Raw genomic sequence first — 16,104 nt, forward strand, 5'->3', positions numbered from 1 at the left:
ACCTTTTTCATTCGTGCTAGGCATGTCGCCAGTCCTCGCTTTGCAGCAGCTTGATGTGCGCGATAGGAACACACCGCCGGCAGGCTGCCCCGGCGCAGCTTGTGCAATGTGAGCTTCACTGCGGTGCGGACCCGGTCCCATATTAGCTTTCCACGCGGGCTGGGATCGGAAATGGATCGAGCGATCGCAGCAACAGCCATCGGCAACGGTCTATTGAAAATGGGCGCTGCAAACCAGCCCTAAACAGCAGCATTACCAGCGTGCGCTACAGGTTGCAAAGCAGCTCCGGAACCGAGCGCCGCATCCTCCATGAGGCCCCCCCATGACAACACCGCGACTAGGGTGAAGGATAATAACCCCCAGCGGCTACCTACGCACACACCTCAGCACAATTGCGTAGGTAAGTTCACTAATGTCCGTCGCCGAGCCGTCGCGAAATAGGTCCCTTAGCCAGTCCACTTTTGCAGCGAAGCAGCAAATGCGTCGGCTTTGTAATATTGCCCATGATGTTTCACCAGTTGCCGCACCACTGCAAGATAACGTTTTGGCCAACACAAACCATAACTCTTCACCCTCGAGGCCGCCTCGAGGCCTCCCCCGATCCATTTCCGCTCCCAGCTGGGCTGCAGCCCGCATGGATTGCTTCAATATGTAGTTGAAGCTGTATGGGGGCGTGGTTATGTGCCAAAGGGTCATGAATACAGAAACCAAATGCGAACAATTCATAAAAAAAAATGTAGCTCATCAGGCACCAGGTCCACACCGGGGATCTTTCTGCGCTCCACCGTAAACCGATTTATTCCTCCGCTCAACCAGGCCCGCGCATCCTACACCACGGGGCCGTCGTCTTTGCCCCGGTCACCGTCCTCCTTGTGCCCCATATGCTTAACAACTGACTAGAACGACCTCAGGGGCCGACCCAAAGCTTCCCAGCAGCTACCTACGTGCCGGTTGCAGCAATCCCGCCCATACAACCTCCTGATGCAAGCGATGATAGTAGAGGTATCTTCTCACCTCCTTATGACCGACATCCGCATTCATATAAGCGACAGACGGACAACGCAAGCCATCAGGTGCCATTATCGCCTCTACCATTATCACCACCACAGCTGGCGGCCTGACGAGGGCCCCGAGTCCACCCGGGGTGCCAACACGGGCTGGCTGCCCGGTTAGGGTGGTTAGTTGGATGTCTTGCGGCCCGTTTTGAATGGCCCACGAGCAGAAGGCGGAACATGGGCTGGAAATGGTAATCACAGGCCGACCCGGCTGGCCACTGGCCCTGTCCACAAACACTCACGGACACGCACTTGCAGAGTCCGTGTCGAGGTGGTGCTCTCTATCCTGCTTCCTGCACGAGGTTGGGTCCCCCAGATTTCACCGGCAAGCCACAGACGGGTAATATCGGCCCCCCACAAATCGTGTTTCGAAATGGTCTACAAACACGTTGTGCTGTACCACAGAGAGCGCTGCACCGCAAAACTGCACACATCCGCACCCCCATGTTCAGAACATGCACCCAAGTCGAGCGCCCAGTCCCAACATCCAAACCAAACAACGATTCCTGTACCAATTTCATATTCGCAGTTAGCACCTGGGTCTTTTAAATTCGCAACCGGCAAGCTCTGGCGCACTCAGCATCACGGACCCATACCCCCCCTGGTGTGGGGAAGCTCCGCACGCCGTAGGCGGCCTGAAGGTAGCCCGGGTCCGAGCTGCCCAGCGCAAGAGGTATGGCCACCGTGCCAATGCTCTTGGCATTGAAGGCGAGCATGGTCTGAGCCTGGGTGCATTGCTTGTTGACTTGGTAATGCATCCAGCCTGGTGAGGAGGCGGAGGAGGGGAAAGACAGTGGAGGGTAGCGGAAAGGATTGGGGAAGGCCGAGCAGCCCACGTGGATACTCGCATGGATTGGTGAGTGAAGGCATAACTGTTGTGCACTTCTCCACACTCAGCGGGGGGAGAAAACCAGGGAATCCAAGAAATGCAAAAGCTCCCCAAGTTGAACTCATAACCAATGCGCGCAGCATGACCCTGACCATACAAGATCGTAGGCAGGGGAGCATAGGAAGTAAAACACCTCGATACCGCGGTCCCCTAAAGAGATGCCAGGCTCACGGCCGGCGTAATTTTATTAGGAATAATGGTAGCACAGGGGGATGTAGGAAAGCACAGCAGCAGGAGGCCCCAACTTGGAACCGGAGATGGCGCCGGGCAGGAGTGGAGTAGGCGCATGTGGCCTCACGGTAAGATCCTTGGGGCCCTTGGGGGCCCTTGCAGGGCCATTTCGTTTGTGATGCCTTTCGCATGCAGCATGCATCATGCTTACCCTTGGGATACACGACGTTGTCGCCTGCGAATAAGGTGTGGTTGTAGGCGGTGTTGTTGGGAGCCACCATTACCGACTCCATCCGTCCGCTAAGGACGATAAAGACTTCGTCAGCATAGATGTGTAGGTGCATCATCCGGTACATGCACGGACCCTGGCGATGGTCGGCAACACAGTTCGGAACATGTTTAAGAAACGTGCAAAGCATGGCATAGCATGGCCACAGCATAGCACGGGCATTAGATCACTAACGCTAAATACGTACTGGCACATAATAAGTAATGTGAAGCCAAAGCAATTGCAGTTCTAAGGAAAAAAATTGGGTAAGCGCTGTGCGCAACTGCCCGGCAGAGGCTGCCCGCTTGCTGCCCGCTTCGCCTTAGCCCGCAAACCGCAAAGATTGGGTATCAATAAACAGATTGTACGCAATCAGTTCATGATTTAATCAAACGAGCTTACAAAGAATATCCTCGCCAGGTTAAGCTCTGCAACAGGGCTGCCAGCTTGATACGCACGGGTCTGGTTGTCGGCTGGCCATGGATAAAGAACACCTGGCTGTGGAATGTTGAATAATGTATCTTGTGCATTTGCAACTGGCAAAGCCGGATATAAAAGCCCGACGGCAAGCGTTAGCAGAGCCAGTGTAAGGGCATTGGCGGATACCATTTTCTTTATATTTACAAGGGCAAATCGAAAAAGGGTTTGGTTCTTCTTGCCTCCTAATTCGGATGCTTTATTGCGATGGTAACGAGTCGTCGTAACTATTTGTACCGGATCAGGCCACATTACACATTATGCACAAGGGACGGCACACAAATCACCTGGCTGAGCGCACGTACTTAGGAATTGATAAGAATAAGCCGATTTCGTCGCTTTAACAAAATTTCCGATTACGTTACAGGATTGCAACGGAAATCGGAGTGCGACATGGATTATCAGTACGCCACGCGAAAGGCGACCGTTGCGGCCATAATAGCCTTCTCAGCCAACCACATAGATAAGCTGCTCCTATATAGCTAGCTACATTTTACGGCGGTTTTTTTCCAACGTTACTAGATTGCACTGAGGCCTGTCGGCCTCGACAAAACTGCGTCCGTAGTGAGGCGGTCAGAAGGAGCGGAGCCAAGATCACAAGTAACTCCCGCTGAGCGCCGGACACCATTGCCGTGACACTTCCCAAGCCCAGGGTAAATATCGTGGGTCCCTTACCATTGCGCTACGGTGCCTGCAGCCATACTTCGATTCTCGGGCGCAACAGGCAGGCCGGTACAAACTGGTACAGGAGCCCCTGTACCGGCGGATTAAGCGCTCGACATCCGCCACCACGTTGACCTAATCATGATGTACAGTCTCCACGCCTGGCTCACTGCTGATCCATTGCTAACCGTAGCTTAGGATATTACAGTCATAGTGCGGCAACACGGCCCTTCCGGGGAGGACCGTACGGAACCATAGGGCCGATTCACACCGGTGGGCGGATCTGGTTTCGGAGTTTCCGGAGCCTCCTTATGCCATGCCGAGCTTTGTCGTACCACGGCGGCCCCGAAATGTTGGTTTCCAAGGACGTGATGGAGCGATCCGACACCAGAAGATGCCATAACCATGTTCATTAAATTTAAATATAATAATGATATCAAAATAATTATGTTAATGCAAGGAATTGCCACTTGTATTTTTATCTTTGTTTGGAAGAAGGTCGCGGAAGGTAGCAGAAGGGATGCACAGTTGCCTTGTCGTGTCCCACGACAGGAGGACGCTGCGCCCCACACAACACCAATAAAAGTCGCGTCGTGTGCCAATGTAGGAGTGCGTCGCGCCCGTCGACGTTTTCAGGTCCCGGGGGTTCCTCAGCGGCTGTCTGCCGCGTGTGCCAGACAGCGGTGTACCCTCGCCAGCGACGAACCCCTACGGTGCACTTAACGAGGCGCCCGGGAGGTGTTGCATCCCACCGAGGGGAATGGGGGGGGGGGCCGGGCAGGGCGGGGCGAAGTGTCCACCGTGGATAACAAGCGGGGCGGGCGGCCGGGGCCAGAGGGACCCAACCCGGGACTCAGAGCCCATATAATGTTGTGAGCGAGTGAGTGAGTGGTTGTTATATTGGCGCTCCTCTGAGGGCGGCAAAGGCGTCTTGGTCCAGAGTTGAATACGGCCAATCCGCGACCCCAAAGACCTTACCTGAGTTGTTAGTCGTGTGTTAGGGTTTATCTTGTGGCGAAATTTGGCGCAAATAGGGTTTGATATGCCTTATGACACTACCCGCAACTTAACGGTACGGCATCGTAACAAAGCCGTACAACTTTGACGAAAGTGCCCGACAACAGAAGCTGACGGTAGCTGGCAACACGACGTACTGCATACCGCATCAGCGACGCTGCAGCTGGCTGTAACCGCGACTACGGAGACAACGGGACTACGAAGCTGCAGTAAATCATCCCCTAGCTACCTAGCTCTGACAGCGCAGGGACGGACATACATACATACAGGCAGGCAGTCCAGGATATTTGCGGCACAAACACCGTTCGGAATGCCGCCTAACTCTTTTCATGATGTTCCAGTCTTTCCTTTTCACGCACCGCGAGCAGTGTGTACGGCAAGAAGCAAAGTGCTGTTTCTACTTACATAGCCGACCTTCGGAAAGCCCCGCTGTGTGCCGGGGTGACTCGAGATAGAGTAACCCCGGAAGGCGCTGCGACCTTTCCGGTAGGCAGAACTGGACGCTTTCCGGTCGAACCCCATTTCCCAAAACTAGACGTGTCAGGTGTGTAACGCTAAAAAGGCGCTACCTGTACGACACTTATTCGGCAGCATCAATCCTTCTTCACAGCGCTGTGGAGAGCAAAACGTCGCCGAAGGAACCAATATCTGGAACGTACTTAGGGGCAGCCTTCACTGCAGTGCAGATCTAAAGGGATTATTTAGGTACACAGAGTGGTGGTTGGTGTTACAAAGCAGCTTCGTCGTTACTTTGAAGAACTCCGGCACCGGATCCGTTGAATGCCGTTGGAACAGTTGTCGTTTTCAGTTATAACTATATGGCACATCATTCCGGCCCCTCCAAAAAAACACAGACCTATTTTCCCCCTCCCCCCAAAACAAGTTTGCGGCGACCCCCTCATTCAGCCGAGTGACGCCAAGTCCTCAGCGTATTGCTGCTGCTGCTACTGCTGCTACTGCTACTGCTACGGTTCTGCAGGAGCGACTGATGCGCCTATCCCAACGATATACCTTAGAATTACCCCTGCTTGGATTCCTCAAGAACGCACATACACGCACATATGCGCTCACGTTGCATGCAAGTTTAGCAGGCCTACATATAAGCAGGCCTACATATAAGCAGACCTCCAACTCGCCGTCCGCTGTGTCTCCACCTCCCCCCTCACCCAGGCCGCATCAGAGCGACCGACCGCAGACGTCGGTCCCCGCCGCGGAACCCCGCCGCCGCCGCCGCCGCCAGCACACCGCCGCCGCCGCCGCCCTCCCCACTCTCCCACACAGCCGCCACCCGCAGCGGCACGTGCGCCCACTCCCCCGCCGCCTGCCACTTCGCCACCAGCATCTCCAGCTGGCGTCGACTCGAACTGTGCAAGGATAGCCCCTGGCGTGGGCATCGTACGGCAGCGCGCAGTGCAGCTTCTAACTCCCGCGTCACCGGTTGATTGGCGGCGCTGCTGGCGGTCGCCCGTACGACACGCTCGTGGAGCCCGACTTGAAGCACCAGACGCAGCGGCGGCGGCGGCGGCGGCGCGGCGGCCTTCGCCTTGCGGCGGCCTGGCGAGGCGCCTCCGCCAGCATCGCCTCCGCGACCGCCGTTCGTGGCCGCGGGCGGGCCGTCCTGGTGCGCCTGTCGTGTTTGTACGACAGGACCGGACATCACCACGTGAGTTAGCGGGTTGCAGTTGAATGGGAAACGGTTGATGTCGTACGCGTGCAGTACACGTGCACGCGCCCGGTACGACAGGGACCAAAAGGCCCACCGCCGCACAGGCACCCCACCACAGCACCCCCCGAAGTTCCCCCCGCCGCCACGTCCACCCCCGGCCCGGCAAGAGCCTACCTTCGCAAGCGCCGCTAATGCCACATGGAGCGCCTCGCAACCGATTAGTTCCAATACCACGGGCTGAGGGGGCCCCTGCGGAAGGCACCGGGGAAGTACGGACGCGTCAAAACACACACACATACACACGACGTGTCGCCACGCGTCACACACAGACAGGGTTTGTGACGGGGGGTAGAACGGAGGGTAAATGGCGACAGACAGACAGACCCGCCGTACTAACGGTGCCCTTACATCAGATGAAATAACGAGTTGCCGTACCTTGCGTGGCTGGGCTGCCGCCATCACGATGTCGTACACTTGGTCAAAGCTGCAGGGACGGGTTTGGGTTTTAAGAATTGAACAGAACACAGGCATGCGACGCCTGACAAGACGCGGGACGGGGCGGATCCGGACCAGGTGGCGGGCTGCTAATCTGACTGCAAGCTGGGTACGACACCCCCCCAACCCACGCGGGGGGGACCCTGGGGGATAAGCAAAACACACCTCCACACACCCGCGTGATTGCAATCTCTCTGCGGTGCAGCTGTCAATCCGACCGTGTACGACATCAAACCCAACACCACTTCCCTCTACCTTCCCTTCATCCCCCCCCTTCCCCTCCACATACGCACTTAACTATTATTGGTAATTTGCATATTAGTATTTTGCTGCAGCCGCCAGTGGTGAGTATATAACGTATAAAAGAATTGTCTTTCCTTACTGCTATTGTGCTGCGAGAAGCAATTCTGGAATTTATAGATACACACATACATACACACGCACCATTCAGGTCCCCGCAGTGAGGCGCTGACTGGCGCCGTTTTGTTACCCGTACGGTGCGAGGAGGGCACCCGCTGTCGTACACTGAGCAGGAGATGAGGCGGGCAGCCCGGTGAGCCGCGGAAGGCGTCCTGGGGGAGTGAGGGGCCGGCGGGGAGTGTGTGTGTGTGGAGGTGTGTGTGTGGCCGGGGAAAGTATGAGAGTGAAGAGAGAGAGTGCTCCTCTCGCAGGGGAGAGCAGGGAACTGCCTCCAAGGGAAAGGGGGCCGCTGGTGAAGCTATACCACCCTGTAACAACATACATACACGCAGACACACCCACCCGTCCGGAGTCCCACTCGCCGCCCGGGCCCCTCACAGGCAGCACTCCCACCTGCGAGATTGGGCAGAACATACATACATACGTGCACACATATTCATACGTGAAAGCTCACACAAATACATACATACATACATGTATACGGCTCCATGGACAGCGAACACGTGAGTGTCCGCAGACGTCGGGCACCCCGAAGACTAGCACACCGGGGGAAGGTGGTAGGGGGGCGGCCAGCAGGCCAGGAGCCACATACATACATACACACACATACACACACACCGGTATGGAGCTATTTACACCCCCCCTGCACATAATCATACGTACGGACGTCGGCGTGCGCAAGCCCAAGGGGGGACAAGGGAAGGCTCTTTCCCTCAACCCTAAAACACCCACCCCATCAAGGTATGTATAGTCCATGCCCCTCCCCCCCGCTTTTACGGACACCCCCTCAGGCATTCGTGCGGAATTGTAACTTCTAATTAAGGTAAAGGTACCACTTTGAGGCTCCCTCTGACGCACAATACCCCCCCACGCACACACATACACACACACGTAATGCCCCGTGAAGCCCCCTCCCCCCCCCCCCGACCTATAAGGCTCCATGCGGGCCCCAGCTGCTATGGATAGGCCCCCGCACTTGTAACTTATTTAAGGCCCAACCCACCATGAAGCTATCCATGGCATGGTGCAGGTCGGGCTCGACCGCAGTCCGCCAGGCCACCAGATGCATCATGGTGGCAGTGACCCGCGGGTCGGCTCCCAGATCGAACAGCGTATTCCGCGGCTGACCGAGCTGCAGGAAGGGGGAGCCGTGGGGCCGGAAGACCTGCCGGGACACGTAGCAGGCAGTAGCAGCAGCAGCAGTAGCAGCAGGAGCTGAATGATGATGACGAGCAGCAGTAGCCGCAGGCAGTAGCAGCAACCGAAGGAGTGACAAAACAGCAAGGCAGCAGCGGGAATAGCAACCCAGTAGGAGTGAGGCCAGCAGTAGCAGCAGCAGCAGCAGTTTTGGCACTAGCGGCTGTAGCTGGCCACTAACCGCAACGACTGGACGAGGAGGCACAAATACAACCGCGCACAAGGGCCCCCACCAATCCCCCCTCGCACACGTAGGAGCCGTGCAGAAACCACACACACACACACACGCAAAACACACACACGGCATCCACCCACCCGTCGCTGTCGTACGATGTAAATGTACGGCCCCGCAGCTTCTGTCGTCGGCTGTTGCGGCGGCGGCGATAGCAGTTGCACTTGCAGCAAGGGCGACCCGCTGCTTCCGATCACCCCCTCCAGCACCCCCCGCGCCACCCCCTGCAGCCGACCCTCCGACTGGCCACGCAGTACGGACATCGCACGCAATACCGGGCTGCAGCCCGACTGGGACTTCTGGATGAGCTTCTACATGTGTGTATGTATGTCCGTCCGTCCGCATGCGCAGTTTGGGTTTTAGGAATCCGTTGGGGGAAGGCGGGAGATTGCGGCCCCGCCGTGGCAGGAGGGAAGGGAAATGGGGGAGGGACACAGAGGGGGAGCGGATCTTAGGACCGCCTTTTCGGGCCTGGGGCGGGTTGGATGGAGGCTGTCAGGCAGGAACACACACACACACACACCGGGACACGGGGCTTTGTACAGCTGTTTGTACTGCTCTCTGGGCGCCATCTGAGTTTCAGACACCTGCAGAAAAATGGTCCGATCTGACTGGCAGCAGCAAGGGGGCACACACACCTGTTGTGTTAACTTTCCTGATATAGCTTTTTTTGCGTCACACATTTGTTTGCTGCAAATTTGTCTTGTCCGCTTTTCCCAGGGGAATATCTTCATAGTGGCTCCGTCACCTTCTCGCTTTCAGCCCCCATGCGTGTGTGTGTGTGTGTAATTCCCCCCTTTCCCCCCTTTCCCCGCCCCAGCTGGCACCTCAGCGATCCCCACGGCTGGTTTCGGCGCGCTGTGATACGTCATGTCGTACATCGTACCTGCTCGTCGAAGTCCACAGCCGTCTCCATCACCTCCACCAGTCCCACAACCCTACCGTACACCAGTGTCGTACACATGTTCTGCCATTGCTGATCTTCTTCCTGCAACACCTGCTGCCTCTTGGCGCCGTCCATCCACGTTGCCTCCCAGGCTTCGGCCGCACAGAACAGCAGTTCATTCCTCACGAGGGACTCGGTACACAGCTCCTCCTGTGCGGCCTGCGGGATTTGAAGGTTTAGGGTTTCCTTAGGGTTTGGATGGTCGTGCGTAACGGTTGGAGCTGCTGGACTGGTGGTGAGCGGTGTGTTGTGTGGCGGAGTCGGGGGGGAAGGACGAACCACGAACGAGTGAAGCTGCTGCCAGGGCAAGAGTGTACCAGAAATAGAACTGACCAAAAGGCGTCGGGGGGGGATGGGGTGTGTGGGAGGGCCGGGGGAGGGGGGGTTGAGCGTTTGCGTGTGGAGGGTTGTAGGGTGAGGCAGGGCTGGACGGGAGGTACAGACTAAGCCGATGCTTTAGTTTTGGAACGGAGGCGGATTGAAGTGGGCTGGGATGGTGGGAGGATGCGAAACGGCCGTGGCCATACACCGCATTATGCGGGGAAACCTTTCCTTCCCATCCTTTCCCTGAGCGCATCAAACCCTAAGACTCCCTCACGCCCCGAAACACGAGACACGATGAACTTCCCCAACGGACAGGTTTGAAATCCCATTCGGCATTACTTAAGGCCCACCTGTAGGCCCAGACAAAGCTCCCCGAAGCGCAGCAGGTCGGGTTCGATCGGGCGACGTTCCAGAACGCAACTCAGCATAATGCTAAAAAAGTCGGCGTCGTCAGCGTCCGAGGAGTCACTCGCGAGGGGCCCCGCCAGAGCGGCAAGGGCCGCCGCGGCTGCCTGGAGCTGCGCCACCTTGTGTCGCGGCTGTTGCCGTTGCGCGTCTTCGGTATCCCGATGCGCCTGCGTAAGGAAGAGAAACCGTACGGCCACGATGGCGGTCGTATACACGCGCGACGCCATGCGAAGCGCAATGCGGAGGTCGCGGTGCTCCAGCGCTGGCTGCGGCCGCAGTGTACGGCAGCCGGCGGCGGCGGTAGTAGCGGCGTATGTAACTGTGGCCTGCATGATGTCGTACGATTGCTCCTCCCACCCTCGGGGATCAAGCACACCCAGCCAAATGTTCTCTTTTCGGAGGGCCTGTTGGAATGTTGCCGGGTCGCATGATGTGTAGAGAGCAGCGTCCCTGTCCTGCTCCCCCTCGGCGATGTCGCTACTGCCGTCATTGCCGTTGCGGCTGCCGCCGCTAGCTTCGCCCTGACTCGTATCGCTCGCCCGATGGCTACAGCTCGCACTGTTATTGCTACTACTACTAATATTGCTGCTATTGCTACTGGTGCAGCTGTCGCCCCGGCCACAGCAGCCCTGAGCACTACTGTCGTCGCTGCAACGGCTCTTGACTGGGCTTATCGCCGTGCGGCTGCTAGACCCCAGTACGGCATCTACCCCTTCCGACATTTCCAGACTCTTCCGACGATGCACTACTGGGCCCGCATTTTGGCAGGGTGCAGCCGCCGCCTCCGTCGCCGCTGCGACAGGCCTGTCGTACCTCCTGCGCAACGGCGCCAGGAACATGCCGAGCGAACACTGCCGTGCCTCAAGCCGTTGTGGCGGCGGCGGCAGCGATGCAGCCGCCTTCACGCCGCCGGCGCCGTTGGCCTGCTGCTGCTGCTGCTGCTGCAGCCAGGCCCTGACGCGCCTCGCCGCGGCGACCCGCATCAATCTACAGATCAGTCCAGTGGGTCGTACGGCATCTGGATCCCGAGCCATTCGGTACCGCAGCAACAGGTCATAGAGGAACATGACGACCGCGAGCCAGGACTGCCCGCACACATTGCCGCCCTCGTCCATGAAGTCATTCGTCGCCGCGTGGCGGGGTGCACCCTCACCACCAGTACCGCTACCACTACCAGTACCGCTACCAGTACCGCCGCCGCCACTACTGCCGCCGCCGCCACTACTGCCACCGCCGCCACTACTGCCACCGCTCATGTCCATCGCCATTGCCACTTGCAGATCCAGCAGAAATTCGTTGAAGGCCAGAACTTGACCGTTGCTGATCCCATCTCCACAACTGTCAGGACCGTTGGTGCAGTTGGTTTCGTTATCGGTTTCGGAGTTAGAGCAGGCGGCGGCGCCGTCAACGGTTATGTTGCTGCCGGAGTGCGGGAGGGCTCCGGGCCGCCGACCCCCCGCAGCCAAACGGAACAGCAGATCTGGCTCGAGGGGGGCCGGTAAGCGCTCCGACAGGGCCGTGATGAACGACATCTCCAGAGCATCCTCTGCGTCCCAGTCGTACTCGGGTCTGATGGGCGGCAGCCAACAGCCGACGGGGGCCCATTGCAACACAATATTACGAACTGGGATTTTGGGAAATTGAGATCTTGGGAAATTGGGATCTTGCCGATTATTATCGCTATACATTGCCCTCCCACCCACCCTCGCCTGGTGGCCTCTCGCGACAGTGCCATGACGTTGCTGGGGTTTCCCGCGCTGCTGGGGGAAGACCTCGTACGCAGGATACGGTTCGCCGCGGTTTCATTCAGACCCGTGCTCAAGGTCACTTTCCTTTTTCGCGTGCCGTACAGCCGTACGACGATTCCGTGGAGATGCCACAGTACGACGCAGTCAGCAAAGCTGCCACAGTACGGACTCCCTACTGCGGTGTGGTGTAGCATCCATGCGAGGGTGTACGACAGCAAAGACAACTCCTCACCTCAGGACGGCCGCCGTGGTGTCCAAGTTGATGCGGTACATGTGCTGCGATTCCGACATCCGCCGCCGCAGCGGCGGCTCCGCCGCCGCACCACCCTTTGCGGCCACTGCACGGACGTCCGTCGCCTCTTCACCCCTTAAATCAAAGGCGGCGGCGGCGGCGGCGGCGGCGTCCGACGGCAATGGTGGCGGCGGATCGCCCCGCAGCCAGGCCACACTCTCCCGAGCTGTCGCCCACCGATGCGCCCGGTTCTCTCGGCACGACATCCGTACGGCTTGTGCCCCTCGGAGGCAACGTTGCTTGGCCACTGTCAGCGCGTAGCAGCACACGGGGCGCGGGATATCCACGAGCATCGGCGCACAACTCAACATCTCCAGGATATCACCGAAGTGGCCGCTTCCGCTGATGCAACCCACGTCGTTGAGCGGGTCCCATGGCACTTTAGATGCGGTAAGATCAGCGGCGGATGGCGAGGAGGATTCCTCGATGGCGGCGGCGCGGTCGCCGCCCAGCAGTGGCAGTGCGATGCCGAGTGCACTGGCCAGAGCTGTGGAGAAGGTGGACGCGGGGTTCATGGGGGCGCGAGCCAGGAGGAGCGCGCCGCCGTCGGAGGCCACGCGCACGACAGCAGAGGCGTCTATGCGTCTATGCACTGGAAGTGTTTTTTTGTGGAGAGGGTTTCGAATGGGGACGAGATGCCGGTGGCTGTGGGGATGAAGGAGAGTTGGAGTGGTTGCGAGGGAGGGCTTTATACTTTTGAAGGTGCCGTGACTGCCATAGGCAGGGGATGCGGTGAGGCGGGGGGGGGGAAGCGGCGGTGCTGGCCGCGCTTCCAGCAGGTATGGCTTTTGCTGTGTTAGGCGAGGGCCGTGCGGCCGCAATTCGGTTTTAAAAATGGAATAGCGCAGCGGTCAGATGTGGGATGTGCAGAGTTGGTGATTATCTCCAGGGGGCTGCGGCGCTGCGGTCGATTTTGTCAAGCCGAGTGGATACGCGTCCGAGCCGCCGATATCCCTGGGATTTCATACTATAATTATGTCAGGTGAAGAATTTCGTTTCAGTCTGCTGCATATCAGCAAAGGGAGATTTGTAGAATTGAACCTTGCGTGTGCATGACTCAAATGCTGAAAGGCAGTGAGATATGTATAAGCGATATTCTCAAGGTCAATTGTCGGAGTTAAAAAGCTAATATACAAGCTCTATCTTTTAGGAAAGTTAAAAGGTCGTGCCTTGGACATTGCGGCCACAATATCACCAACAATAACGGACAACGTCCATGCAACCGTCGCTTGCAGACAGCGGACTGCGGACTGCGGACTGCGGACAGTACATCGCCAGCCTTTTGGATTGTATATTCTCGCCGCGGACGCAGTAAGACGTGTCCAGAAATCGGAGACCATAGCATTCGCAACCCTATCGAAGGCGATCGAGGTAAAGATAAAAACCGAACCCTCTCGATATATCACATTCTACGTCACAGCTTCAAAGCGCTTACGGCCGACAAGCAGACTTTGATTATAAACGGATCGTGTTGGAATGTGACCGACACTCATATACCAGAAAATGGTAGTAGCAGTAATAGGACCCGGGGGCGTCCGGCGCTTTGCTGAATGGTTGCGTCTGCGTAAATCAACACAGAAACCTACTTAACCTATTTACCTTAAGATTTAGTGGCCTCTTTCAGCTAGTGCCCACAGTACAGTTCCAAACGTGGTGCTGGCGATTTCCCTCTGTCCCGAAGGGCGAGATGGATAAACTCATTGCGTGAGGCGAGTAAGGGCGCACACTCCAGCGGTGAACCCTCCGGGGGAGGGGATGTTCAGGCAGACGATCGATGCCTTTTGACGGGAGAGATGTCGCACTTTTGAAAACATTCTCCATCCAAAGCCTTCGCGTGTATTGAAGCTGTTGTAGTCCTGTCGTACCTGTCCGTACAACCATAAAGCTCACGTCGCTCATTTCCCGAAGACAAATAACAGCTATATATACACGCATCCTATCTAGGCCTCCCACGCACATTCCGGCGGAAACCGAAGAATCCTTTATCAAACAAGTTGGGTGTCGGCTTCAAGGAAGCCGGAAAAAGGGCGGGGCCCCTCTGCATCCGTACAGGCCGGTAGCAAGGGTGGCAAGGGTGACAATTGATGGGTAGTGTCAACGCGGTGGGAGAAATGCTTTGTTGCAGCAGTGCTGATGGTGTGAGAGCTAAGCTTGCACTGGCGGAATCGTCAGCACCGCCTGCGGGCTCCACGCGAATCGCATCCATTCCGGGTGCATGCCGCATGGACAGTGCGGCAGACCGCAAGTCGGAATGCCCGTGCGGGCAAATGGTAACGAAAGCTGGGTGAATTTCGGTGCTGTCTGTGATGTTTATCCCCGAAGCGCCAGCGGCCTCAGCAATCTGCCCCACAGCCGCGGGGTTCATCGGGGCACACCGCAAGTCTCAGGAGGCCCCGTGCATTGGCCAAAGTAAATGTACAAACAAGGAGCTTGTGTATTTCATAGAGAAATGAAAGCAAATTATGTTGGCCTGCTGGTGGCAAGTCGGATTGCCCATGCCGGCAAATGGTAACACAAGCTGGGTGTTCGAGTTATCATACGCCGTCATCTCAGAATTCCATTGTGAGATACGCGGCAGCTTTTGGGATGAAATTTAGCGCGAGAGGCGTTGATGTGGCTTTTGAGGTCGGTGAATGGAGGCAGCTAAACTTGTTTGTGCTCATACGATTTTTGTTAGCTACATGCGAGATACCTTGCAATAGAGAATGCTGTATAGTACCTATAACGCGTTTCAGCCGGGCGAGATATTATGTTTGGTCCGTTACACACACACACACACACACACACACACACACACACACACACACACGGACATGGGCAATCCTACAGGTCGGGGCCCCCCTGGGCGCTTCGCGCTGGGGCCCCGCCCAAAAAGCGTCATCCATGTCTACTAGAAGTAGGTCATCCCAGAGAGGAGGGGCGTGGAAGCACCAGCTACAACCTGGGGCGAGCAGCTCCGTATCAACTTCTGCTGCCGGTGGGGGCTACATCCGCCATCACCAGGCGGAGATAAGCCGCCGGGTATGTACCTACTAGAGGTCCACCTAGAATCGTGAAGCTTAAATAAAAACTCATTTCCTGTTTCCTGGAGACAGATAAGTGCTCTATGCTATCTGTCCCACGCACACTCCAAAGATCAAGGACATGTTCATCCCAACATGGCCCACCCAGAATTTCCCTTTTATCCGACGCTAGGCCCTTCCGGCTTTCCTAACGTTGAGTCCGCGTTCCCCGCAAACTTGGGCCCTCCGGCTTCCATGATGTCAACTCCGCAACCCGCTGACCCTAGGCCAATCAGGCCTTCGTAACCTGACCTCCGCAACACCCAATCAGGCCATCAGACCTTGCTAACATCAACTCTGCAACACCCAAAAATGAAGCCCCAGGCCTCCCTTGCATCGAGCCTGCGACACCCTGAACTTGGGCACTCAGGCCTGAGTAGCGTCAAGTCTGCGACCGCCACCCCTCGGCCTCCCTTGACTCCGTAACACCAGGAATACAAGCCCTCAAACCTCTAAATCACCAACTCCACACGCTCCGGATGAGGCCATCAGGCCACGGTCGGTCTTACTCCGCAACCCAGAAGAAGGTCCTAAGGCCCGCCCCATCCACACAGGGACGTCCCGAAACTGGGCCTCCAAGCTTCGATAGCGGGGACTCCGGGACCCCCTGAACTTAGGCCATCAGACCCTCCTAACGTCGCTCCGCGACACTCCGAGCTTGGGCCCTCTGGCCCTCTAAACGTCAACCCCGCGACACTCCGAGCTTGGGCACATAGGCCTTCCTAACGTCGACTCCGCGACACCCCAACCTGAGGTCCTCCGACCTTCCTAACA

At 57.4% G+C, this 16,104-nt stretch overlaps 1 protein-coding gene across 1 annotated transcript; it reads right to left on the reverse strand.

Moving 5' to 3' along the window:
* Positions 1–1,600: 1,600 nt before the first annotated feature.
* VOLCADRAFT_88477 (uncharacterized protein) lies at positions 1,601–2,992 on the reverse strand (the record flags this gene model as incomplete). The annotated part of the gene is made up of 3 exons (XM_002948240.1): positions 1,601–1,818; positions 2,327–2,350; positions 2,842–2,992. The coding sequence occupies 3 exons, from the start codon at positions 2,990–2,992 to the stop codon at positions 1,601–1,603; spliced, it is 393 nt and encodes a 130-aa protein (XP_002948286.1).
* Between the last annotated feature and the right edge of the window lie 13,112 nt (positions 2,993–16,104).

The sequence above is a fragment of the Volvox carteri genome, assembly GCF_000143455.1.
Source record: "Volvox carteri f. nagariensis unplaced genomic scaffold VOLCAscaffold_9, whole genome shotgun sequence".
Lineage (NCBI taxonomy): Eukaryota > Viridiplantae > Chlorophyta > Chlorophyceae > Chlamydomonadales > Volvocaceae > Volvox > Volvox carteri.